Source organism: Oncorhynchus keta, chromosome 34, assembly GCF_023373465.1.
Source record: "Oncorhynchus keta strain PuntledgeMale-10-30-2019 chromosome 34, Oket_V2, whole genome shotgun sequence".
NCBI classification, from domain to species: domain Eukaryota; kingdom Metazoa; phylum Chordata; class Actinopteri; order Salmoniformes; family Salmonidae; genus Oncorhynchus; species Oncorhynchus keta.
Window position 1 is genome coordinate 78,149,139 of NC_068454.1, and position 24,874 is coordinate 78,174,012.

Sequence of the window (24,874 nt, forward strand, 5' to 3'; positions counted from 1 at the left end):
TACTACACCAGAGTGAATATCACACTGACCCAAGCAACATCATCATTCAACTCTTTTATTTTGATGCTTAATGTATTTACAGCTGAATTCAGACAAGCAACAAACACACACACACACACACACACACACACACACACACACACACACACACACACACACACACACACACACACACACACACACACACACACACACACACACACACACACACACACACACACACACACACACACACACACAGGCCTTCCACTGGCAAGGAATGTGCAGGGCTGATTTCAGAATCACATGGTTTGGACTATACAGTCTTCAATTACAAATTGTGTGACATGTTTCTACTATTCCTTCCTCTCGTTTGGAGTTGTGTCTCGCATGGCAGTTGCAAGTGATGATGTCACCCTGAACGCAGTCCAGCTGTGCCCATGAGGCCCTGAAGTTAGGACAGGAAGGGCAGAACATGGATGGAAAAGAGTACCATGCATACAGGTAGACCATAACAGACCATGCATTCACCCAAAAGGCCATGCAGACAAACACATGGACTAAAGCTGAGGAGGCTTGTGGGAGGAGCTATAGGCTTATTGTAATGGCTGGAATGGAATAAATGGAACGTAGTCAAACATGTGGTCTCCATATGTTTGATGCGTTTGATACCGCTCCATCATTCCATTCTACCCATTATAATGAGCCTGTCCTCCCATAGCTCCTCCGACCAGCCTCCTCTGGACCAGAGCCATAGAGGCACTCATCAAAGCCCATTGGCAGGGAGGGTGGAGTGTGGTTGGTGGGGGGGGTTCGTTCATGGAGGTCCCTGATTGGTCTCAGACTGAGGGGGGGACAGGATCTTCTTTTTTTCCTGGTTCAGTGGTCGTGTTGAGGGCCACGTCCTGTTTCAGCTCCTTCCCTGGCTCCATAGTCCTACATGTCAGAGGGCACAGGCAGTCCGACTCATCAATGGAACTACATGGCATAAAAGATCATTGATCCTGCTGTATGTCATACTCCCCCTGTTTGCACTGTATTTTGTAGAAGTTTACTCAACCATCCAGCAGAGTGATACACTAAATAACTGCATGAATTTGTTCTTGTTGGGAAACATCCCAATGGCAGGTCTATGTGTAAATGAACCAAATGACAACAATGGATAATGGTAGGGAGACGACTGACTTACAGACAGACAGACAGACAGACAGACAGACAGACAGACAGACAGACAGACAGACAGACAGACAGACAGACAGACTGAAAGACAGACTGAAAGACAGACTGACTGACTGACAGAGACAGACAGACTAAAAATAAAATGAAGAAAAGTCAACAAATGAAATAAAGTCATAATCTATTATAATAATAATTCATAGGCTTCAAAGTACAGTAAAAGTCCAAGTAAACAACGAGCGAGGAGTAATGCCTGGTGAATGTTTTGGAGGGAATGATGGAGTGAACGGATCAATGACTCAACAGAGGAGTGTGACGTAGAAACCCACTGGGCACAGACCACGTTCCACGTCGACGTGGAAACAACATTGATTCAACCCGTGTGTGCCCAGTGGGAAGTTACAGCATTAAAAAGCTATTGAGAGGGAGAAAATGTGCTATATTAGTACAACACTGGATTTAAAGACACAACAATCTACTTTAAACAAATGAGTTGTGAAATTTCAGAGAATAACAGGATTACAGGAATGGATTAGGATTCTTTAGGATAACACGTGATGTTGGAATTTCGAGTCCCAGTCCAAAAAACAACTCCTAGACCACCTTGGTGTTTGCAGATCTTAAGGAATTAGATTAGTAAGTAAAATGGCTAAAAGTAAAACGAGCTCAATTGAGCCCAATTTTAACGATACATCTACGCGCTTTCTTCAGATCTGGAGGCTACACACCAAAGTTTAGGGGTGCTAGGAGTTATCTCTAGCCAGGGACAGAAGGCAGATGATGGGGAGTAGAATCAGGGATTTGGGTTAAAGGGGTGAAGGTCAAAGGTCATAATCTGATTGGTGACCTGGGCACGGGGGCGGGCCGGACACTGGGCAGGACGTCCCAGCTAGAGGTGGAGCTGTTGTGATGAAAACACAGTGTCATTTGACCAGGAAACACAAACGATCACATCACAGACAGACACAATCATGTTAAAAGGGCAACAATCATGCCCCGAACCGACCCTTTATCATTTTCCTCTGCACGTTTTCTAGATGTGAAATAATGAGATAGTTATTGGCAGTATGGTGTGGGCTGGGTGAACATTTGCCATATTCCTTACACCTAGCCAATCATCTCAGCTCTTTAGTCTCATTCCTAACCATGTGTCTTTAGCATTAAGCCTGGCAAGCGAGGCTGTTGGTTCTAAATCTAAAGTGCATAATGTAGGGACAAAGGGTCGATTAAGAAGTGAGCAATTATCACACAGTCAGAGCAACAATCAGATGGTAGAGGATGAAGTTGCCCCTGATCACTGATCTAAGGTCAGTTTTTTGTTTTGACCTCATGGTTAACGGTTAGGATTGGATTAACAAACCGATCCTAGATATGAGCACATAGGCCAGGGAATCTACCAATCACTGGTGGTTAACATAGTAATGTTATTTTTGATCAGGGTTGGAATTACACATTGACTCTAGGAGGTACACTGATGGGGGTGCCCACGTTGATGTTTTCTTTTTTTACAATTCAAGGGGTGCCAAAACACTTTTGGGGAGAAACTTTTAGTATAGGCGTGGCTAGCATCTCCAGACATCCCTGTAATTAGAACCCTGTCACAGAGAACACTGGCAGTAGTATTCATTTGGTTTATGAACATGTAGTATTGGACATGGAAGCAGTAGGTATCAGGTATTATGGAGGATTCCACCTGTTTACCAAGACCCTTTCATTAAGCAGGTGTTTGAAAAATCTGCCCAGAGAAATGTGAAGATTGAGACACCAAGAACAAAAAGAAACTCAGGACATTTTGGATCAAATCATACCACAGGTAACCAGGTAACCAGTACAACAAAAATCTGGTTGACCATACTGTTTTCTACTTCAGATAACTCTGTAGTTGTCACGCCCTGGCCATAGAGAGGCTTTTATTCTCTATTTTGGTTAGGCCAGGGTGTGACTAGGGTGGGCATTCTACTTTCTTTATTTCTATGTTTTCTAGTTCTTTGTGTTTGGCCGGGTGTGGTTCTCAAACAGAGGCAGCTGTCTATCGTTGTCTCTGATTGAGAATCATACTTAGGTGACCTTTTCCCCACCTGGGTTTGTGGGTAGTTATTTTTTGTTTTGTGTTTCTGCACCTGACAGAACTGTTCGTTGTTGTTTTGCTCTTTGTTATTTTGTTCAAGTGTTTTTTGAAAATAAATCATGAACACTTACCACGCTGTGCTTTGGTCCACTCCCTATTCTTTTAACGGCCGTAACAGAACTACCCACCACCAACGGACCAAGCAGCGTGGTAAGGATGAGCAGTGGGTAATGGACTCCTGGACATGGGAGGAAATCCTGGACGGGAAAGGACCATGGAGGCAGGCTGGGGAGTATTGCCATCCACGGGAGGAACTGGAAGCAGTGACAGATGAGAGGCAGCGTTATGAGGGAACACGGCTGGCAAGGAAGCCCGAGAGGCAGCCCCCTAAAAATATTTGGGGGGGGGGGCACACAGGGAGTGTGGCAGAGTCAGGTAGGAGACCTGAGCCAACTCCCCGGGCTTACTGTGGCGGGCGTCGTACTGGTCAGGTACCGTGTTATGCGGTGGAGCGCATAGTGTCTCCAGTACGCATTCTTAGCCCGGTGCGCTACATCCCAGCTCCCCGCATCTGCCGGGCTAGGGTGAGCATCCAGCCAGGAAGGATTGTGCCAGATCTGCTCTCCAGACCTCCAGTACGTCTCTACGGCCCAGAATATCCTGCGCCGGCTCTGCGCACTGTGTCTCCAGTGCGTCTGCACAGCCCAGTGTGTCCTGTGCCTGTGCCCCGCACATGCCGGGCCAAAGTCACCATCCAGCCAGGACGGGTTGTGCAGGCTCCTAGCTCAAGACCTCCAGTGCGCCTCCACAGCCCAGTGTATCCGCTGCCTCTGCCAAGGACAGGACTTCTTGTATGTCTCTCCAGCCTGGTGAGGCCTGCACCAAGAACTAATCCTCTTGCATGTCTCCCCAGCCTGGTGAGCCCTGTAGCAGCTCCACGTACCAGACTGCCCATACGTCTCCTCCCTCCAGTGATGATCCATGGCAAGAAGCCTCCAGTGATGATCCATGGCAAGAAGCCTCCAGTGATGATCCATGGCACGAAGCCTCTAGTGATGATCCATGGCACGAAGCCTCCAGTGATGATCCATGGCACAAAGCCTCCAGTGATGATTCATGGCACGAAGCCTCCAGTGATGATCCATGGTACGAAGCCTCCAGTGATGATCCATGGCAAGAAGCCTCCAGTGATGATCCATGGTACGAAGCCTCCAGTGATGATCCATGGCAAGAAGCCTCCAGTGATGATCCATGGCACGAAGCCTCCAGTGATGATCCATGGCACAAAGCCTCCAGTGATGATTCATGGCACGAAGCCTCCAGTGATGATCCATGGTACGAAGCCTCCAGTGATGATCCATAGCACAAAGCCTCCAGTGATGATCCATGGCACGAAGCCTCCAGTGATGATCCATGGCAAGAAGCCTCCAGTGATGATCCATGGCACGAAGCCTCCAGTGATGATCCATGGCAGGAAGCCTCCAGTGTGGAGTCAGGGCACAAAACCTCCAACGACGGCCTCCAATCCGGAGCCTCCAGTGACGGTCTCCAGTCAAGGGGCCTCCAGCAACGAGGGTGGCCAGTCCGGGGCCCGCAGCAAATGAGGGTGGCCAGTCCGGGGCCCGCAGCAAATGAGGGTGCCCAGTCCGGGGCCCGCTGCAAATGAGGGTGCCCAGTCCGGGGCCCGCAGCAAATGAGGGTGCCCAGTCCGGGGCCCGCAGCAAATGAGGGTGCCCAGTCCGGGGCCCGCTGCAAATGAGTGTGCCCAGTCCGGGGCCCGCAGCAAATGAGGTTGCCCAGTCCGGGGCCCGCAGCAATGAGGGTGCCCAGTCCGGGGCCCGCAGCAAATTAGCGTGCCCAGTCCGAGGCCCGCAGCAAACGAGGTTGCCCAGTCTGGGGCCCGCAGCAATGAGGGTGCCCAGTCCGGGGCCCGCTACGAGGGTCCCCGCACCAGAGGCGCCACCAAGGTGGGGGGAGCCAGAGGCGGAGGGGGGTCTACGTCCCGCATCAGAGCCACCGCTGTAAAGGAAGCCCACCCAGACCCTCCCCTTTAGAGTCAGGTTTTGCGGCCGGAGTCCGGTACTGTCACGCCCTGGCCATAGAGAGGCTTTTATTCCCTATTTTGGTTAGGCCAGGGTATGACTAGGGTGGGCATTCTAGTTTCTTTATTTCTATGTTTTCTAGTTCTTTGTGTTTGGCCGGGTGTGGTTCTCAAACAGAGGCAGCTGTCTATCGTTGTCTCTGATTGAGAATCATACTTAGGTGACCTTTTCCCCACCTGGGTTTGTGGGTAGTTATTTTTTGTTTTGTGTTTCTGCACCTGACAGAACTGTTCGTTGTTGTTTTGCTCTTTGTTATTTTGTTCATGATTTATTTTCAAAAAAACACTTGAACACTTACCACCCTGTGCTTTGGTCCACTCCCTCTTCTTTTAACGGCCGTAACAGTAGTTGGTTTAATCAGAAACAGAATAGCCCTCAGGCAGGCTAGTAAGCTAAGAAACCCCATTTAACAGCTCAGTGCCTTACCGTATAGTCTTCACTATGAAGCGAATGATGACAGCCACACCAACACAGCCACACAGAGCTCCTATTACTATCGCTGTGATCTCTCCTGAGACAGACAGAGAAATATTCCAACTAGTACATCAAACATGAAAAGATAGCCATTGACCAGAGGCCTACTCTAATAATGAATCAGCTATGAAGGTCCACATCTTACCGGCAGTGTACACCTTCACTGATTCTGCAAGTGGGAAAAGGGATATGTTATTTAGAGATTGTCTTATTACCTGTACCTCTGTCATAAGGCCTACATAATAACAGGCTTGACATGATCATAACGGTTTGACATGATCGTGATGTCATGACAGAGGGTTCATGTAAAAATACTGCTGTGCTACTTTGTTTATGCAGTCGATAATTCAGTTGGAATTAATGTTCAATCAACATCTAGTAGAACTACAGGGAAATGATCATATGTCTACAGTGTGTTCTGTAGTCTTTGGAATGAGTGTTGTCTACCAGTAGAACTACAGGTAAATGATCATATGTCTACAGTGTGTTCTGTAGTCTTTGGAATGAGTGTTGTCTACCAGTAGAACTACAGGTAAATGATCATATGTCTACAGTGTGTTCTGTAGTCTTTGGAATGAGTGTTGTCTACCAGTAGAACTACAGGTAAATGATCATACGTCTACAGTGTGTTCTGTAGTCTTTGGAATGAGTGTTGTCTACCAGTAGAACTACAGGTAAATGATCATATGTCTACAGTGTGTTCTGTAGTCTTTGGAATGAGTGTTGTCTACCAGTAGAACTACAGGTAAATGATCATATGTCTACAGTGTGTTCTGTAGTCTTTGGAATGAGTGTTGTCTACCAGTAGAACTACAGGTAAATGATCATATGTCTACAGTGTGTTCTGTAGTCTTTGGAATGAGTGTTGTCTACCAGTAGAACTACAGGTAAATGATCATAGAATGAGTGTTGTCTACCAGTAGAACTACAGGTAAATGATCATACGTCTACAGTGTGTTCTGTAGTCTTTGGAATGAGTGTTGTCTACCAGTAGAACTACAGGTAAATGATCATACGTCTACAGTGTGTTCTGTAGTCTTTGGAATGAGTGTTATCCACGGGAGGCTGGTGGTACCTTAATTGGGGAGGATGGGCGGAATGGAATGATATCAAACACACATTCACTCCACCCCAGCCATTATTATGAGCCGTCCTCCTCTCACCAGCCTCCTATGGTGTTGTCATAGGCCACCCTATCAGTTTTTCACAAATTCTTTCTCCTTTGTCTGTGTTCCGCTCTCTCTCTTGCTCTCCCTTTCTCCTTTTCTCGCTCTCCCTTTCTCTCTCTCTCTCTCTCTCTCTTTCTTTCTTTCTTTCTTTCTTTCTTTCTTTCTTTCTTTCTTTCTCACTCTCCCTCTCTCTCCCTCTCTTGTCATGTGACAACAACAGTGTCAGTGTTTAGAGAAGAGATGTTGCAAAAACGAATCAGCCACCTCGTAAACAGAGCTCCCCCTCATTTACAGCTCCTCTTTCTCTTCCCCACTACCCCTCTCTCTCTATCTCTCTCTTTCTCTCTATCACTCCCTCAAATCCCCCCCTCTCTCTTTTCCTCTGTCCCGCCCCCTCTATCCCTCTATCTCTATCTCTCCCTCTATCTCTTTCACAGTCAGTAACCCTTGACATTCCCACAGTTCTCACCACATTCCTCTCTTTAGTGTTTAACGCTAGCCTTCCTCCACATGTCCACCCCGAGAGCCCCTCACCGTGTCCACTAATACTGTTTGGTGAAATGTTATTAGTGGTCACGGTACAAGGCTAGCCCGCCCCATGCCCTTCCTGCTGATGCTGCTGTTAGCTACGAGGCTAGCCCGCCCCATGCCCTTCCTGCTGATGCTGCTGTTAGCTACGAGGCTAGCCCGCCCCATGCCCTTCCTGCTGATGCTGCTGTTAGCTACGAGGCTAGCCCGCCCCATGCCCTTCCTGCTGATGCTGCTGTTAGCTACGAGGCTAGCCCGCCCCATGCCCTTCCTGCTGATGCTGCTGTTAGGTACGAGGCTAGCCCGCCCCATGCCCTTCCTGCTGATGCTGCTGTTAGCTACGAGGCTAGCCCGCCCCATGCCCTTCCTGCTGATGCTGCTGTTAGGTACGAGGCTGTTGGTTGTGTTAGAGAACCCCCCCCTCCCCCGACCTAATGGGAAGGATGAGAGGATGGTCCGGTCGTTAAGTGGTTGGGGTGTACGGTAGTTGTCCTGCATGACGACGCGGTCAGCGTCCTCCTTACTGGCATACAGCACTGTCTCCAGCTTCATCAGCTGAGGAAGAAGAGAGGACAGAGAGGAAGAGAAGAGGAAAGAGAGAAGTAAAGAGGGGAGGAAGAGAGGAAAGATGGTGAAGAGGAGGAAGACAGGAGGGAAGAGGGGGAGAAAAGAAGAGGAGGACATAGTGATGCTTTGAATTCAAGCATAAGTATATCACCATCACACACACACCACACACCTTCCCTCACCTGTGTGTGTGAGATTTTGACGGTCTCTGTGAAGAGGGTCCAGAGGACACTCTGGAAGCAGGGAGGAGTGGTGAGAGAGCCATTGTATCGGTAGTACCGCCCCAGGTCAGAGGGCAGGAGGGACTGGACATCAAAGGCTGGGATGGACACACTCTGACCTGACCACGGAGGAAGGAATGGAGGGGTGGATGGACAGATGAAAGTTAGAGGAGATGTACAGTGTTTGACTCCTGGGGGCATATAGTGGTGCTGTTTGGCACTTGCATAACAAATCAGATAATCCCCATAAACTACTGTAGTCATGTTAACATTGCTAGAAGGTAGCTGTATTAATAATGCTGATTGGTTAAGGTGTACTTTGATTAAGCTACCTGGGGCGGCAGGTAGCCTAGCGGTTAGAGTGTTGGACTAATAACCAAACATTTGCAAGATCCAATCCCCGAGCTGACAAGGTAAAAGTCTGTTGTTCTGCCCCTGAACAAGGCAGTTAACCCACTGTTCCCAGGCTGTCATTGAAAATAAGAATTTGTTCTCAACTGACTTGCCTGGTTAAATAAAGGTAAATAATAATTACCAGCTGTCTCACCTGCATGTCTGATGCGACCCAGGTAGTTGAGAATGTTCCAAAAGGCCTGGTTAGCCTCCTCACCTGTCTGACAGATCACACATCTTCCCTTTAGGTCAAGTGTGCAGGCTTTACTATACATTCACAAAGCCTTTCTTACTAATCTGGTGATGTGTACATTTTACAACTGAAGAAATAAAGCGTAAATAAAGGGAATTTGTAACCTATTGTAAAAATACAACTCTTTTGAAGTATGTAATGTCTCCAGTGGTTGATGTGACTGTCAGTTAGTTATGATGTAACAGTCCTACCTCTATGAGGACTCCCAGGACTGCCAGTCCATCCTGCTGGGTCATAGCCACTGACATGTTAGGGTACAGCTCTGAGTTGTAGTGCACCACATGCAGCTACACAGAGGGGGAACATGGTTAGTGTGTGTGTGTGTGTGTGTGTGTGTGTGTGTGTGTGTGTGTGTGTGTGTGTGTGTGTGTGTGTGTGTGTGTGTGTGTGTGTGTGTGTGTGTGTGTGGCAGTGTCTAATTTTTGGAAAATCCCCCTTGAGTTTGAATGAAAAGTGCTGCTACATTCATTTACATAGCGTTCAGATGGGAGAAAAAGAGAGTGAGTGAGGGAGAGGGAATGAGAGAGTGATAGAGAAAGGGAGGGGGGATATGCTGGCTCATTGAAACTCTTTGAGAGGGAGGGAGTAGGGGAGGGTGGAGAGATAAACACTAATTGTCTGTCTTTATGTAATAGTGTGTAACCAGAGCATGGAGCTTCTCCTTCATGTTTTCAAACTCTCACAAACTCTCTCTCTCTCTCTCTCTCTCTCTCTCTCTCTCTCTCTCTCTCTCTCTCTCTCTCTCTCTCTCATATACCCATTTTTGCAGATCCACTGCATGTTCTACATTCCCTTCACACAGAGAATTGGACAGTGTTTCAAGTTCCAAAAGTGTGTGTGTGTGTGTGTGTGTGTGTGTGTGTGTGTGTGTGTGTGTGTGTGTGTGTGTGTGTGTGTGTGTGTGTGTGTGTGTGTGTGTGTGTGTGTGTGTGTGTTTTTGGGGTACAGTAAATACACTGCTAACCTGAGAAGGTTGGTTCCCCTTCCTATGTATACTGTAGGTGTTTGAGAGGCTTTTATTTGACATGCTTTCTAATCCTGAAGTCTTTACAACAATTTCAATCAGATTTAATTCCACTCCCCAATTAATTAACATCATTCAAACACTTGTTCTCCAATAACCTTTATTTTCAAGTTTGTTTTCTCCTACTATGACTAGTGTTAACCAGATGAGCTAAGAGTCCAGATTGCTGTTTAGTGTTTCTGTATAATATTTAATGGGATTATAGTATGGTTTCTCAACTGAACAAACACACACACAGTCCCCTCAACAAACACACACACACACAGTCCCCTCAACAAACACACACACAGTCCCCTCAACAAACACACACACACACACACACAGTCCCCTCAACAAACACACACACAGTCCCCTCAACAAACACACACACAGTCCCCTCCAAACACACACACAGTCCCTCACCTCTGCAGCGGAGCTCTGACCGTTGATGGTGTGTTCGCTGCCCCCGGCCTCCGGGGCTCCATTGCCCCAGTGCAGGTGCATCTGGACGGCCGTGAACTGCCAGGGCAGCCCCCCTAAACCCATCCAGCCTGGGAGAGGAACCACCACTGTGATGGAGAGAAAGCATGGTTGCTGTAGTTACCTATATGTTGTTAGTGATGGAGTCAGCATGGTTGCTGTAGTTACCTGTATGTTGTTAGTGATGGAGTCAGCATGGTTGCTGTAGTTACCTGTATGTTGTTAGTGATGGAGTCAGAATGGTTGCTGTAGTTACCTGTATGTTGTTAGTGAAGGAGTCAGCATGGTTGCTGTAGTTACCTGTATGTTGTTAGTGATGGAGTCAGAATGGTTGCTGTAGTTACCTGTATGTTGTTAGTGATGGAGTCAGAATGGTTGCTGTAGTTACCTGTATGTTGTTAGTGAAGGAGTCAGCATGGTTGCTGTAGTTACCTGTATGTTGTTAGTGATGGAGTCAGAATGGTTGCTGTAGTTACCTGTATGTTGTTAGTGATGGAGTCAGCACGGTTGCTGTAGTTACCTGTATGTATGTTAGTGATGGAGTCAGAATGGTTGCTGTAGTTACCTGTATGTATGTTGTTAGTGATGGAGTCAGCATGGTTGCTGTAGTTACCTGTATGTATGTTGTTAGTGATGGAGTCAGCGTGGTTGCTGTAGTTACCTGTATGTATGTTGTTAGTGATGGAGTCAGCGTGGTTGCTGTAGTTACCTGTATGTATGTTGTTAGTGATGGCGTCAGAATGGTTGCTGTAGTTACCTGTATGTATGTTGTTAGTGATGGAGTCAGCATGGTTGCTGTAGTTACCTGTATGTATGTTAGTGATGGAGTCAGAATGGTTGCTGTAGTTACCTGTATGTATGTTGTTAGTGATGGAGTCAGCATGGTTGCTGTAGTTACCTGTATGTATGTTGTTAGTGATGGAGTCAGCATGGTTGCTGTAGTTACCTGTATGTTGTTAGTGATGGAGTCAGCACGGTTGCTGTAGTTACCTGTATGTATGTTAGTGATGGAGTCAGAATGGTTGCTGTAGTTACCTGTATGTATGTTGTTAGTGATGGAGTCAGCATGGTTGCTGTAGTTACCTGTATGTATGTTGTTAGTGATGGAGTCAGTGTGGTTGCTGTAGTTACCTGTATGTATGTTGTTAGTGATGGAGTCAGCATGGTTGCTGTAGTTACCTGTATGTATGTTGTTAGTGATGGCGTCAGAATGGTTGCTGTAGTTACCTGTATGTTGTTAGTGATGGAGTCAACATGGTTGCTGTAGTTACCTGTATGTATGTTGTTAGTGATGGAGTCAGCATGGTTGCTGTAGTTACCTGTATGTATGTTGTTAGTGATGGAGTCAGCATGGTTGCTGTAGTTACCTGTATGTTGTTAGTGATGGAGTCAACATGGTTGCTGTAGTTACCTGTATGTATGTTGTTAGTGATGGAGTCAGCATGGTTGCTGTAGTTACCTGTATGTTGTTAGTGATGGAGTCAGCATGGTTGCTGTAGTTACCTGTATGTTGTTAGTGATGGAGTCAACATGGTTGCTGTAGTTACCTGTATGTATGTTGTTAGTGATGGAGTCAGCATGGTTGCTGTAGTTACCTGTATGTTGTTAGTGATGGCGTCAGCATGGTTGCTGTAGTTACCTGTATGGCTGTTGTTAGTGATGGAGTCAGCGTGGTTGCTGTAGTTACCTGTATGTATGTTGTTAGTGATGGAGTCAGCATGGTTGCTGTAGTTACCTGTATGTATGTTGTTAGTGATGGCGTCAGAATGGTTGCTGTAGTTACCTGTATGTATGTTGTTAGTGATGGAGTCAGAATGGTTGCTGTAGTTACCTGTATGTATGTTGTTAGTGATGGAGTCAGCATGGTTGCTGTAGTTACCTGTATGTATGTTAGTGATGGAGTCAGAATGGTTGCTGTAGTTACCTGTATGTATGTTGTTAGTGATGGAGTCAGCATGGTTGCTGTAGTTACCTGTATGTATGTTGTTAGTGATGGAGTCAGCGTGGTTGCTGTAGTTACCTGTATGTATGTTGTTAGTGATGGAGTCAGCATGGTTGCTGTAGTTACCTGTATGTATGTTGTTAGTGATGGCGTCAGAATGGTTGCTGTAGTTACCTGTATGTTGTTAGTGATGGAGTCAGAATGGTTGCTGTAGTTACCTGTATGTTGTTAGTGAAGGAGTCAGCATGGTTGCTGTAGTTACCTGTATGTTGTTAGTGATGGAGTCAGAATGGTTGCTGTAGTTACCTGTATGTTGTTAGTGATGGAGTCAGAATGGTTGCTGTAGTTACCTGTATGTTGTTAGTGAAGGAGTCAGCATGGTTGCTGTAGTTACCTGTATGTTGTTAGTGATGGAGTCAGAATGGTTGCTGTAGTTACCTGTATGTTGTTAGTGATGGAGTCAGCACGGTTGCTGTAGTTACCTGTATGTATGTTAGTGATGGAGTCAGAATGGTTGCTGTAGTTACCTGTATGTATGTTGTTAGTGATGGAGTCAGCATGGTTGCTGTAGTTACCTGTATGTATGTTGTTAGTGATGGAGTCAGCGTGGTTGCTGTAGTTACCTGTATGTATGTTGTTAGTGATGGAGTCAGCGTGGTTGCTGTAGTTACCTGTATGTATGTTGTTAGTGATGGCGTCAGAATGGTTGCTGTAGTTACCTGTATGTATGTTGTTAGTGATGGAGTCAGCATGGTTGCTGTAGTTACCTGTATGTATGTTAGTGATGGAGTCAGAATGGTTGCTGTAGTTACCTGTATGTATGTTGTTAGTGATGGAGTCAGCATGGTTGCTGTAGTTACCTGTATGTATGTTGTTAGTGATGGAGTCAGCATGGTTGCTGTAGTTACCTGTATGTTGTTAGTGATGGAGTCAGCACGGTTGCTGTAGTTACCTGTATGTATGTTAGTGATGGAGTCAGAATGGTTGCTGTAGTTACCTGTATGTATGTTGTTAGTGATGGAGTCAGCATGGTTGCTGTAGTTACCTGTATGTATGTTGTTAGTGATGGAGTCAGTGTGGTTGCTGTAGTTACCTGTATGTATGTTGTTAGTGATGGAGTCAGCATGGTTGCTGTAGTTACCTGTATGTATGTTGTTAGTGATGGCGTCAGAATGGTTGCTGTAGTTACCTGTATGTATGTTGTTAGTGATGGAGTCAGCATGGTTGCTGTAGTTACCTGTATGTATGTTAGTGATGGAGTCAGAATGGTTGCTGTAGTTACCTGTATGTATGTTGTTAGTGATGGAGTCAGCATGGTTGCTGTAGTTACCTGTATGTATGTTGTTAGTGATGGAGTCAGCGTGGTTGCTGTAGTTACCTGTATGTATGTTGTTAGTGATGGAGTCAGCATGGTTGCTGTAGTTACCTGTATGTATGTTGTTAGTGATGGCGTCAGAATGGTTGCTGTAGTTACATGTATGTATGTTGTTAGTGATGGAGTCAGCATGGTTGCTGTAGTTACCTGTATGTATGTTGTTAGTGATGGAGTCAGCATGGTTGCTGTAGTTACCTGTATGTATGTTGTTAGTGATGGCGTCAGCATGGTTGCTGTAGTTACCTGTATGTTGTTAGTGATGGAGTCAGCATGGTTGCTGTAGTTACCTGTATGTATGTTAGTGATGGAGTCAGCGTGGTTGCTGTAGTTACCTGTATGTATGTTGTTAGTGATGGAGTCAGCATGGTTGCTGTAGTTACCTGTATGTATGTTGTTAGTGATGGAGTCAGCATGGTTGCTGTAGTTACCTGTATGTATGTTGTTAGTGATGGAGTCAGCGTGGTTGCTGTAGTTACCTGTATGTATGTTGTTAGTGATGGAGTCAGCATGGTTGCTGTAGTTACCTGTATGTATGTTGTTAGTGATGGAGTCAGCATGGTTGCTGTAGTTACCTGTATGTATGTTGTTAGTGATGGAGTCAGCATGGTTGCTGTAGTTACCTGTATGTATGTTGTTAGTGATGGAGTCAGCATGGTTGCTGTAGTTACCTGTATGTATGTTGTTAGTGATGGAGTCAGCATGGTTGCTGTAGTTACCTGTATGTATGTTGTTAGTGATGGCGTCAGAATGGTTGCTGTAGTTACCTGTATGTATGTTGTTAGTGATGGAGTCAGAATGGTTGCTGTAGTTACCTGTATGTTGTTAGTGATGGAGTCAGCATGGTTGCTGTAGTTACCTGTATGTATGTTGTTAGTGATGGAGTCAGAATGGTTGCTGTAGTTACCTGTATGTATGTTGTTAGTGATGGAGTCAGCATGGTTGCTGTAGTTACCTGTATGTTGTTAGTGATGGAGTCAGAATGGTTGCTGTAGTTACCTGTATGTATGTTGTTAGTGATGGAGTCAGAATGGTTGCTGTAGTTACCTGTATGTATGTTGTTAGTGATGGAGTCAGCATGGTTGCTGTAGTTACTTGTATGTATGTTGTTAGTGATGGAGTCAGCATGGTTGCTGTAGTTACCTGTATGTATGTTGTTAGTGATGGAGTCAGCATGGTTGCTGTAGTTACCTGTATGTTGTTAGTGATGGAGTCAGCATGGTTGCTGTAGTTACCTGTATGTTGTTAGTGATGGAGTCAGCATGGTTGCTGTAGTTACCTGTATGTATGTTGTTAGTGATGGAGTCAGCATGGTTGCTGTAGTTACCTGTATGTTGTTAGTGATGGAGTCAACATGGTTGCTGTAGTTACCTGTATGTTGTTAGTGATGGAGTCAGCATGGTTGCTGTAGTTACCTGTATGTTGTTAGTGATGGAGTCAGCATGGTTGCTGTACTTACCTTTCTGTTGTTAGTGATGGAGTCAGCATGGTTGCTGTACTTACCTTTCTGTTGTTAGTGATGGAGTCAGCATGGTTGCTGTACTTACCTTTCTGTTGTTAGTGATGGAGTCAACATGGTTGCTGTAGTTACCTGTATGTTGTTAGTGATGGAGTCAGCATGGTTGCTGTAGTTACCTGTATGTTGTTAGTGATGGAGTCAGTAAGGTTGCTGTACTTACCTTTCTGTTGTAAGTGATGGAGTCAGCATGGTTGCTGTAGTTACCTGTATGTATGTTGTTAGTGATGGAGTCAGCATGGTTACTGTAGTTACCTGTATGTTGTTAGTGATGGAGTCAGCATGGTTGCTGTAGTTACTTGTATGTATGTTGCCACGTTGCCAGCATGGTTGCTGTACTTACCTTTCTGTTGTAAGTGATGGAGTCAGCATGGTTGCTGTACTTACCTTTCTGTTGTAAGTGATGGAGTCAGCATGGTTGCTGTACTTACCTTTCTGTTGTAAGTGATGGAGTCAGCATGGTTGCTGTAGTTACCTGTATGGCTGTTGTTAGTGATGGAGTCAGCAAGGTTGCTGTACTTACCTTTCTGTTGTAAGTGATGGACTCAGCATGGTTACAGTACTTACCTTTCTGTTGTAAGTGATGGAGTCAGCATGGTTGCTGTAGTTACCTGTATGTATGTTGTTAGTGATGGAGTCAGCATGGTTACTGTAGTTACCTGTATGTTGTTAGTGATGGAGTCAGCATGGTTGCTGTAGTTACCTGTATGTTGTTAGTGATGGAGTCAGCATGGTTACTGTAGTTACCTGTATGTTGTTAGTGATGGAGTCAGCATGGTTGCTGTAGTTACCTGTATGTCCGTTGTTGTAGAGGCTGAAGGGTTTGTTGCCGTGCTGGCTATAACCGAGGGGGGTAAGAGGGCCCAGGCTGGGGTCATACTGGGTCTGGACCGTTGCCACGTCAACCGGAGACTGGGCCTTACCACCACAGTCTGGGAAGTAATCCGCCCACTTGGACTGGCCTACTGAACCTGAGGGGGAGGAGAAGGGAAGAGAGTGACCAAAACATGACACATCTTGTGACTCTCTGTCAGTGACACACATTAAGCATGGCCAGTCAGTCAGCAGGCCTTTTCTTTTGTAACATTTCATATTGACCTCTTGACCCTTTTCTGTGGAAAACAAAAGATAAGTTGGGGATCATCCTCTCTTTCACACTCCCCTGCTATACTTTCTTTTTTTTTTTTACTAGGCATGTCAGTAAAGAACACATTCTTATTTTCAATGACGGCCTAGGAACGGCTGTTCAGGGGCAGAACGACAGAGTTGTACCTTGTCAGCTCGGGAATTCGAAATTGCAACCTTTTGGTTACTAGTCCAACGCTCTAACTTCTAGGCTACCCTGCCGACCCACCTGACCTTCTCTGACTAATGACTAATGAGCATCATCACCCTTACGAACACACACCCAGACACACAACACACACACATACAGTGAGGGAAAAAAGTATTTAGTCAGCCACCAATTGTGCAAGGTCTCCCACTTAAAAAGACGAGAGAGGCCTGTAATTTTCATCATAGGTGCACTTCAACTATGACAGACAAAATGAGGGAAAAAAATCTAGAAAATCACATTGTAGGATTTTTAATGAATTTATTTGCAAATTATGGTGGAAAATAAGTATTTGGTCAATAACAAAAGTTTATCTCAATACTTTGTTATATACCCTTTGTTGGCAATGACAGAGGTCAAACGTTTTCTGTAAGTCTTCACAAGGTTTTCACACACTGCTGCTGGTATTTTGCCATTCCTCCATGCAGATCTCCTCTAGAGCAGTGATGTTTTGGGGCTGTTGCTGGGCAACACGGACTTTCAACTCCCTCCAAAGATTTTCTATGGGGTTGAGATCTGGAGACTGGCTAGGCCACTCCAGGACCTTGAAATGCTTCTTACGAAGCCACTCCTTCGTTGCCCGGGCGGTGTTTTTGGGATCATTGTCATGCTGAAAGACCCAGTCACGTTTCATCTTCAATGCCCTTACTGATGGAAGGAGGTTTTCACTCAAAATCTCACGATACATGACCCCATTCATTCTTTCCTTTACACGGATCAGTCGTCCTGGTCCCTTTGCAGAAAAACATCCCCAAAGCATGATGTTTCCACCCCCATGCTTCACAGTAGGTATGGTGTTATTTGGATGCAACTCAGCATTCTTTGTCCTCCAAACATGACGAATTGAGTTTTTACCAAAAAGGTGTATTTTGGTTTCATCTGACCATATGACATTCTCCCAATCTTCTTCTGGATCATCCAAATGCTCTCTAGCAAACTTCAGACGGGCCTGGACATGTACTGGCTTAAGCAGGGGGACACGTCTGGCACTGCAGGATTTGAGTCCCTGGCGGCGTAGTGTGTTACTGATGGTAGGCTTTGTTACTTTGGTCCCAGCTCTCTGCAGGTCATTCACTAGGTCCCCCCGTGTGGTTCTGGGATTTTTGCCCACTGTTCTTGTGATCATTTTGACCCCACGGGGTGAGATCTTGCGTGGAGCCCCAGATCGAGTGAGATTATCAGTGGTCTTGTATGTCTTCCATTTCCTAATAATTGCTCCCACAGTTGATTTATTCAAACCAAGCTGATTACCTATTGCAGATTCAGTCTTCCCAGCCTGGTGCAGGTCTACAATTTTGTTTCTAGTGTCCTTTGACAGCTCTTTGGTCTTGACCATAGTGGAGTTTGGAGTGTGACTGTTTGAGGTTGTGGACAGGTGTCTTTTATACTGATAACAAGTTCAAACAGGTCCCATTAATACAGGTAACAAGTGGAGGACAGAGGGGCCTCTTAAAGAAGAAGTTACAGGTCTGTGAGAGCCAGAAATCTTGCTTGTTTGTAGGTGACCAAATACTTATTTTCCACCATAATTTGCAAATAAATTCATTAAAAATCCTACAATGTGATTTTCTGGATATTTTGTCTGTCATAGTTGAATGTACCTATGATGAAAATTACAGACCTCTCTCATCTTTTTAAGTGGGAGAACTTGCACAATTGGTGGCTGACTAAATACGGTTTTGCCCCACTGTATACGTTACATACACAAACACACTTACACACACACACACACACACACACACACACACACACACACACACACACACACACACACACACACACACACACACACACACACACACACACACACACACACACACACACACACACACACACACATACACACACACACACGCACAGACTCACATCATTATCCAAGAAACCCTAGACCCACTCCAATTTGCATACCGCACCAACAGATCCACAAAAGATGCAATCTCTATTGCACTCCACACTGCCCTTTCCCACCTGGACAAAAGGAACACCTATGTGAGAATGCTGTTCATTGACTACAGCTCAGCGTTCAACACCACAGTGCCCTCAAAGCTCATCACTAAGCTAACGACCCTGGGACTAAACACCTCACTTTGCAACTGGATCCTAGACTTACTGACAGGCCGCCCCCAGTTGGTAAGGATAGGTAACAACACATCCGCCACGCTGATCCTAAACACAGGGGACCCTCAGGGGTGCGTGCTCAGTCCCCTCCTGTATTCCCTGTTCACTCATGACTGCACGGCCAGGCACAACTCCAACACCATCATTCAGTTTGCTGATGACACAACAGTGGTAGGCCTGATCACCGACAACGATGAGACAGCCTATAGGGAGAAGGTCACAGACCTGGCATTGTGGTGCCAGGACAACAACCTCTCCTTCAAAGTGATCAAGACAAAGGAGATGATTGTGGACTACAGGAAAAAGAGGACTGAGCACGGCCCCATTCTCATCGACGGGGCTGTAGGGGAACAGGTTGAGAGCTTCAAATTCCTTGGTGTCCACATCACCAACAAACTAACATGGTCCAAACACATCAAGACAGTTGTGAAGTGGGCACGACAAAACCTATTCCCCCTCAGGAGACTGAAAAGATTTGGCATGGGTCCTCAGATCCTCAAAAGTTTCTACAGCTGTGCCATCGAGAGCATCCTGATGGGTTGCATCACTGCCTGTTATGGCAACTGCTCGGCTTCCGACCGCGAGGCACTACAGAGTGTAGTGTGTACGGCCCAGTACATCACTGCCTGTTATGGCAACTGCTCGGCTTCCGACCGCGAGGCACTACAGAGTGTAGTGTGTACGGCCCAGTACATCACTGCCTGTTATGGCAACTGCTCGGCTTCCGACCGCGAGGCACTACAGAGGGTAGTGTGTACGGCCCAGTACATCACTGGACCTCTATACCAGGCGGTGTCAGAGGAAGGCCCTAAACATTGTCAAAGACTCCATCCACCCCAGTCATAGACTGTCCTCTCTGCTACCGCACGGCAGGTGGTGCCGGAGTGCCAAGTCTAGGTCCAAGAGGCTTCTAAACAGCTTCTACCACCAAGCCATAAGACTCCTGAACAGCTAATCAAATGTCTACCCAGGCTAATTGGACCCCCCCCCCCCACGCTGCTGCTACTATGTTATTAGCGATGCATTTTCAGGATAAAATATAAACGGAATGGAGCTAAGCACAGGCAAAATCCTAGAGGGAAATGTATTTTAGTCTGCTTTCCACCAGACACTGGGAGACAATAACCTAGATAACCTAAAACACAAGGTCAAATCTACAGAATCTTAGAGTTGCTTACCAAGAAGACAGTAAATGTTCCTGAGTGGCCTAGATACCGTTTTGACTTAAATCTACTTGAAAATGGTTGTCAAGCAATGATCAACAAACAATTTGACAGAGCTTTAAGAATTTGAAAAGAATAATGGGCAAATGTTGCACAATCCAGGTGTGGAAAGCTCTTAGAGACTTACCCAGAAACACTCACAGCTGTAATCGCTGCCAAAGGTGCTTCTACAAAGTATTGACTCAATACTTATATAAATGAGATATTTCTGTATTTCATTTTCAATAAATTTGCAACAATTTCTTAAAACATGTTTTCACTTTTTCATTATGGGGTATTATTATGTTTAGATGGGTGGGAAAAAAAATATTTCATCCTTTTTGAATTCAGGCTGTAACACAACAAAATTTGGAATATTTCAAGAGGTATGAATACTTTCTGAAGGTAGCATTGCACTTTCATGTACTGTAACATACTTTTGTCCAGCTAATAGCCTAACCACCGGTCAAGCAATATTATGGTCGAAAAGTTCAAATCGTGTTGCTGCAGGATTACTATGCTACAACAATACTGGTCAAATTAAGATCCTACATCTGTATGGAGTATCAGAATGTTAGAATACTGGCTGTGTGTGTGTGTGTGTGTGTGTGTGTGTGTGTGTGTGTGTGTGTGTGTGTGTGTGTGTGTGTGTGTGTGTGTGTGTGTGTGTGTGTGTGTGTGTGTGAGAGAGAGTGTGTATACCAGAGTGTAAAGTCAGTGGTCAGTCATGCGTGCATGATGAGGTGGTGTATTATATTCACAGTGGTGCGCGCGCACACACACACACACACACACACACACACACACACACACACACACACACACACACACACACACACACACACACACACACACACACACACACACATCCTTCCTCATTACTAATTGGAGGGGAGAGAGAAAGTGGAGCAGAGAGAGGGAGACTGATGGGGCACAGAGAGACATTCTTGGAACAGAGAGAAAGAGAGAGACAGGGGTAGAGGGGATTCAGACTAGAGAGACTGAGGGAAAACAGGAGAATGGGTCGGAGAGGGGGAATAATAAAAGGACATGTAGAGAATGGAACATCTGAAAAAGAGAGTGACAAGCAAGAGGAAGATTTTGAATGTGAGAGTAGTCAGAACAGAGGAGAGGGGTGATGGTAGTAAAGGACAGGGGCATGAGCACAACTTAGACTCAAACCAGCACAATTATAACAGTTAATAATACCGAATACACAGAGGGTTCATTCAGATCTCAATGTGAGGTCTCCTCCCCAACCCTCAGGGTGCTCTAGCCTGCTACAGAGGTCAGTGCTCTACTCTCCATGCTACTGTTAATCAATGTGAGGTCTCCTCCCCAACCCTCAGGGTGCTCTAGCCTGCTACAGAGGTCAGTGCTCTACTCTCCTTGCTACTGTTAATCAATGTGAGGTCTCCTCTCTAACCCTCAGGGTGCTCTAGACTGCTACAGAGGTCAGTGCTCTACTCTCCTTGCTACTGTTAATCAATGTGAGGTCTCCTCTCCAACCCTCAGGGTGCTCTAGCCTGCTACAGAGGTCAGAGCTCTACTCTCCATGCTACTGTTAATCAATGTGAGGTCTCCTCCCCAACCCTCAGGGTGCTCTAGCCTGCTACAGAGGTCAGTGCTCTACTCTCCATGCTACTGTTAATCAATGTGAGGTCTCCTCTCCAACCCTCAGGGTGCTCTAGCCTGCTACAGAGGTCAGAGCTCTACTCTCCATGCTACTGTTAATCAATGTGAGGTCTCCTCCCCAACCCTCAGGGTGCTCTAGCCTGCTACAGAGGTCAGTGCTCTACTCTCCATGCTACTGTTAATCAATGTGAGGTCTCCTCTCCAACCCTCAGGGTGCTCTAGCCTGCTACAGAGGTCAGTGCTCTACTCTCCATGCTACTGTTAATCAATGTGAGGTCTCCTCTCTAACCCTCAGGGTGCTCTAGCCTGCTACAGAGGTCAGTGCTCTACTCTCCATGCTACTGTTAATCAATGTGAGGTCTCCTCCCCTACCCTCAGGGTGCTCTAGCCTGCTACAGAGGTCAGTGCTCTACTCTCCATGCTACTGTTAATCAATGTGAGGTCTCCTCCCCTACCCTCAGGGTGCTCTAGCCTGCTACAGAGGTCAGAGCTCTACTCTCATGCTACTGTTAATCAATGTGAGGGGATCCTTTCTACATTAGTGCTATACTTACACACACACTCTGTCTCTCCACTCCACCCTAGTGTTTATCTGCAATGGGCCCAGGGGGATTTTACTTTCCTAGGGGGATTAGAGAGAGACTTTTTACACCATCACTATCTCCCCAGCTACCACAAAAAAAGTTCTGTGAACCATATTTTTGTTAGAGCTTGGTGAGAGCGTGGTTGTCTTATGGTTATTTTGCGTACAATCTACCCACAACTTTCTGGGAATGGTGCAGGATAGTCGCTTAGCTTTGGTTCGTTCTCAGCGCATTTAAGGAACTTCACATCGTTCTCATAACCAATGTCAAACCAAAAACATACGTTCCCACAACTTCCAAGGAACAAAATGTGCTAGCTGGGCCTACACACACACACACACACACACACACACACACACACACACACACACACACACACACACACACACACACACACACACACACACACACACACACACACACACACACACACACACACACACATACGCGCACACGCACACGCACACGCACACATACACATACATGCACACACACACATACACATACACATACACATACACACACACTCTCCCCTCCCCCGGCCTGTACCTCTAAGCCGTCCTCTATCCCCCTCCTTGCCCACCGCCCCCAAAAAAGGAGAAAAACTTGTCCTGCAGCTCCACAGTTGGTTGTCATGGAGGTCCCCATGGTTACAACGGAGAGAATATTCCGTCATTCTGACCTGCTCTACCTCTCATAGCGCTGCCACTGTCCCCAATGTTAATGGGAACAATGCCACACACACACACAGTCACACAAAATACCATACAAAGAGCCACAGTGCCTGTGAGCGAGCCAGCCACAGAATGCCACAGATCACCTCACACACACCAATACAACACAACTCCCACATCACCATTTACTTGAACAGTATATTGCGTCCAATAGAACACAGAGAAAAACATCACCATGTGGTGATGCCATCTAGCCCTGGACACAGGCTCTGGTTTGAGGACATACTGTACACTTCTGTACTTTATGTGAATGGAAAAGCTCTGTGTGAACTTAGTGTACACACTACCACTCTGTATGCATTCACTAAGGGCCCTTCAGGTCTACAGAGTCATTGTCCACATGATAGGCAGGCAGTGTGCCTCAGCCTGGACAGTGCAATTAACACACAGGGTTATTGTGTGGCGTAACAATGCTGCTGAAACACGTCTTTCAAACTCTTCATCCTCCTCATGCACCTGCCACTTCTCTTGTTTTCCTCCCCTTCTCTAGCTCTCTTTCCCTCTTCTGCACCCCCATTGCCCTCCCTCTCTCCATCCCCCACTCATCGTTTCCGTTTCTCCCATGCACAGACAGACAGACAGACAGACAGACAGACAGACAGAGAGAGAGAGAGAGAGAGAGAGAGAGAGAGAGAGAGAGAGAGAGAGAGAGAGAGAGAGAGAGAGAGAGAGAGAGAGAGAGAGAGAGAGAGAGAGAGAGAGAGAGAGAGAGAGAGAGAGAGAAAAAAGCGTACAGTAGGTGAGCTGATGTATAAATGACAGACAGCCAGAGAGTGTACTGTGGTATTTGTTTAGTGGCAGGGATAATATTCACACTGTGATGTACACTTACTTTATGAGTTATAATAACATAGTTAGAAATCAACTTGAAGGCCTTTTGGTTATTGAGAGAGATGTTCTTACCCGTGTACGTCCAGTACGTCACTGAAAGAGGGGAAATAAAATCACGTTTCTTCATTGTCATTCTCACAACAATACATTACAGCAGTTCTCAACAATTATATTTAGTATTACTACATTCACCAAAGTATTCAACATATTGTCAGCAAGTGACATTTTCAATATGAACAGGTGTCATTGAAAAGTGAAATGATATCTCTGTAAAAATATATATGCTATATACAGTACATCTGCACTACTATATACAGTATATTTGAACTGCTGTATACAGTATATCTGAACTACTATGTACAGTATATCTCAACTACCACTATACTGTTCCTTGTTCAACTTGTTCAACTACTGATTCTACTGCCACTATTCTACTGTTATTACTACTGCTACAAGTTTCTACAACCTCCACCGGCACCACGACCTCCACCAGCACCACCATAACCACCACCACCACCACTAACCCCACCGCTACACTCTAAGAAAAAAGGGTATTATCTAGAACCCAAAAGGGTTCTTCGGCTGTCCCCATAGGAGAACCCTTTGAATAACACTTTTTGGTTCCACAGAGGAAGCCAAAGGGGTTCTATCTGGAACCAAAATGGGTTTTACCTGAATCCAAAAAGGGGACAGCTGAAGAACCCTTTTGGAACCCTTTTTTCCAAGAGTGTACTACCACAACAACAAACAATAACCAAAACAAACCATCTTAAGGCTGATGTAGGTCTTACCGGCGGCGCCTGTGGTAGTTGTCCATTGCCAAAACACAAGTAATAGAGGCAGAGAGAGACCCACCAAGTCCATGTTAGCCCTCCTCTCCCATACACAACCACAGATGAGCGGACAGACAGAGAGATAGAGAGAGAGAGACAGGGGCTCCTGATCCAACCTGCTACAGCTATCTAAATTAGCTCAGAATGTGTGCGTTACACACTGGGTCCCCTCTATCATTCAAAGTAGCAGTTTAGGTCTCAGTAAAGTAGAGATGGAGAGGGAAAGAGTGATTGAGTGAGAGAGAGAGCCAAGAGACAAAGAAAGGAAGAATGCAAAGGGTGGACAAGTGAGTGGGCATGAGTCCAGTGTTGGGCACTGAAAAGCTTAGTGACAAAACAGAGAGAGAGAGTGAGAAAGTGA

General features: G+C 45.9%; 2 protein-coding genes and 1 long non-coding RNA gene across 11 annotated transcripts; 1 reads left to right on the forward strand and 2 right to left on the reverse strand.

Moving 5' to 3' along the window:
* Positions 1-59: 59 nt before the first annotated feature.
* Positions 60-24,862, reverse strand: LOC127915289 (carbonic anhydrase 14-like). 4 transcript variants are annotated; one of them, XM_052495124.1, is made up of 12 exons: positions 24,472-24,858; positions 23,753-23,773; positions 16,035-16,214; positions 10,357-10,502; positions 9,122-9,217; positions 8,820-8,898; positions 8,246-8,403; positions 7,928-8,051; positions 5,945-5,968; positions 5,752-5,836; positions 2,003-2,056; positions 60-915 (listed from the first exon to the last, which is right to left on the reverse strand). In XM_052495124.1, the coding sequence occupies exons 1-12, from the start codon at positions 24,542-24,544 to the stop codon at positions 819-821; spliced, it is 1,137 nt and encodes a 378-aa protein (XP_052351084.1). In that variant the 5' UTR covers positions 24,545-24,858; the 3' UTR covers positions 60-818. The 4 variants fall into 4 exon arrangements, with proteins under 4 accessions (XP_052351084.1, XP_052351085.1, XP_052351086.1 ...); XM_052495125.1 differs by having other exon boundaries at positions 8,832-8,898; positions 24,472-24,856; XM_052495126.1 differs by lacking the exon at positions 23,753-23,773 and having other exon boundaries at positions 24,472-24,862.
* On the forward strand, positions 5,975-7,300 carry LOC127915291 (uncharacterized). Its single transcript, XR_008090877.1, has 3 exons — positions 5,975-6,402; positions 6,474-6,686; positions 6,731-7,300. It is a non-coding gene; the product is annotated as an uncharacterized LOC127915291 (long non-coding RNA).
* On the reverse strand, positions 10,514-14,036 carry LOC127915290 (mucin-3A-like). 6 transcript variants are annotated; one of them, XM_052495128.1, is made up of 4 exons: positions 13,449-14,036; positions 12,245-13,215; positions 12,101-12,196; positions 10,514-11,122 (listed from the first exon to the last, which is right to left on the reverse strand). In XM_052495128.1, exons 1-2 carry the CDS (start codon positions 13,956-13,958, stop codon positions 12,790-12,792), a joined length of 936 nt encoding a protein of 311 aa, XP_052351088.1. In that variant the 5' UTR covers positions 13,959-14,036; the 3' UTR covers positions 10,514-11,122; positions 12,101-12,196; positions 12,245-12,789. The 6 variants fall into 6 exon arrangements, 3 of the variants coding, with proteins under 3 accessions (XP_052351088.1, XP_052351090.1, XP_052351089.1); XM_052495130.1 differs by lacking the exon at positions 12,101-12,196 and having other exon boundaries at positions 10,514-10,889; positions 12,618-13,215; XM_052495129.1 differs by lacking the exon at positions 12,101-12,196 and having other exon boundaries at positions 10,514-10,889; positions 12,530-13,215.
* Positions 24,863-24,874: the final 12 nt, after the last annotated feature.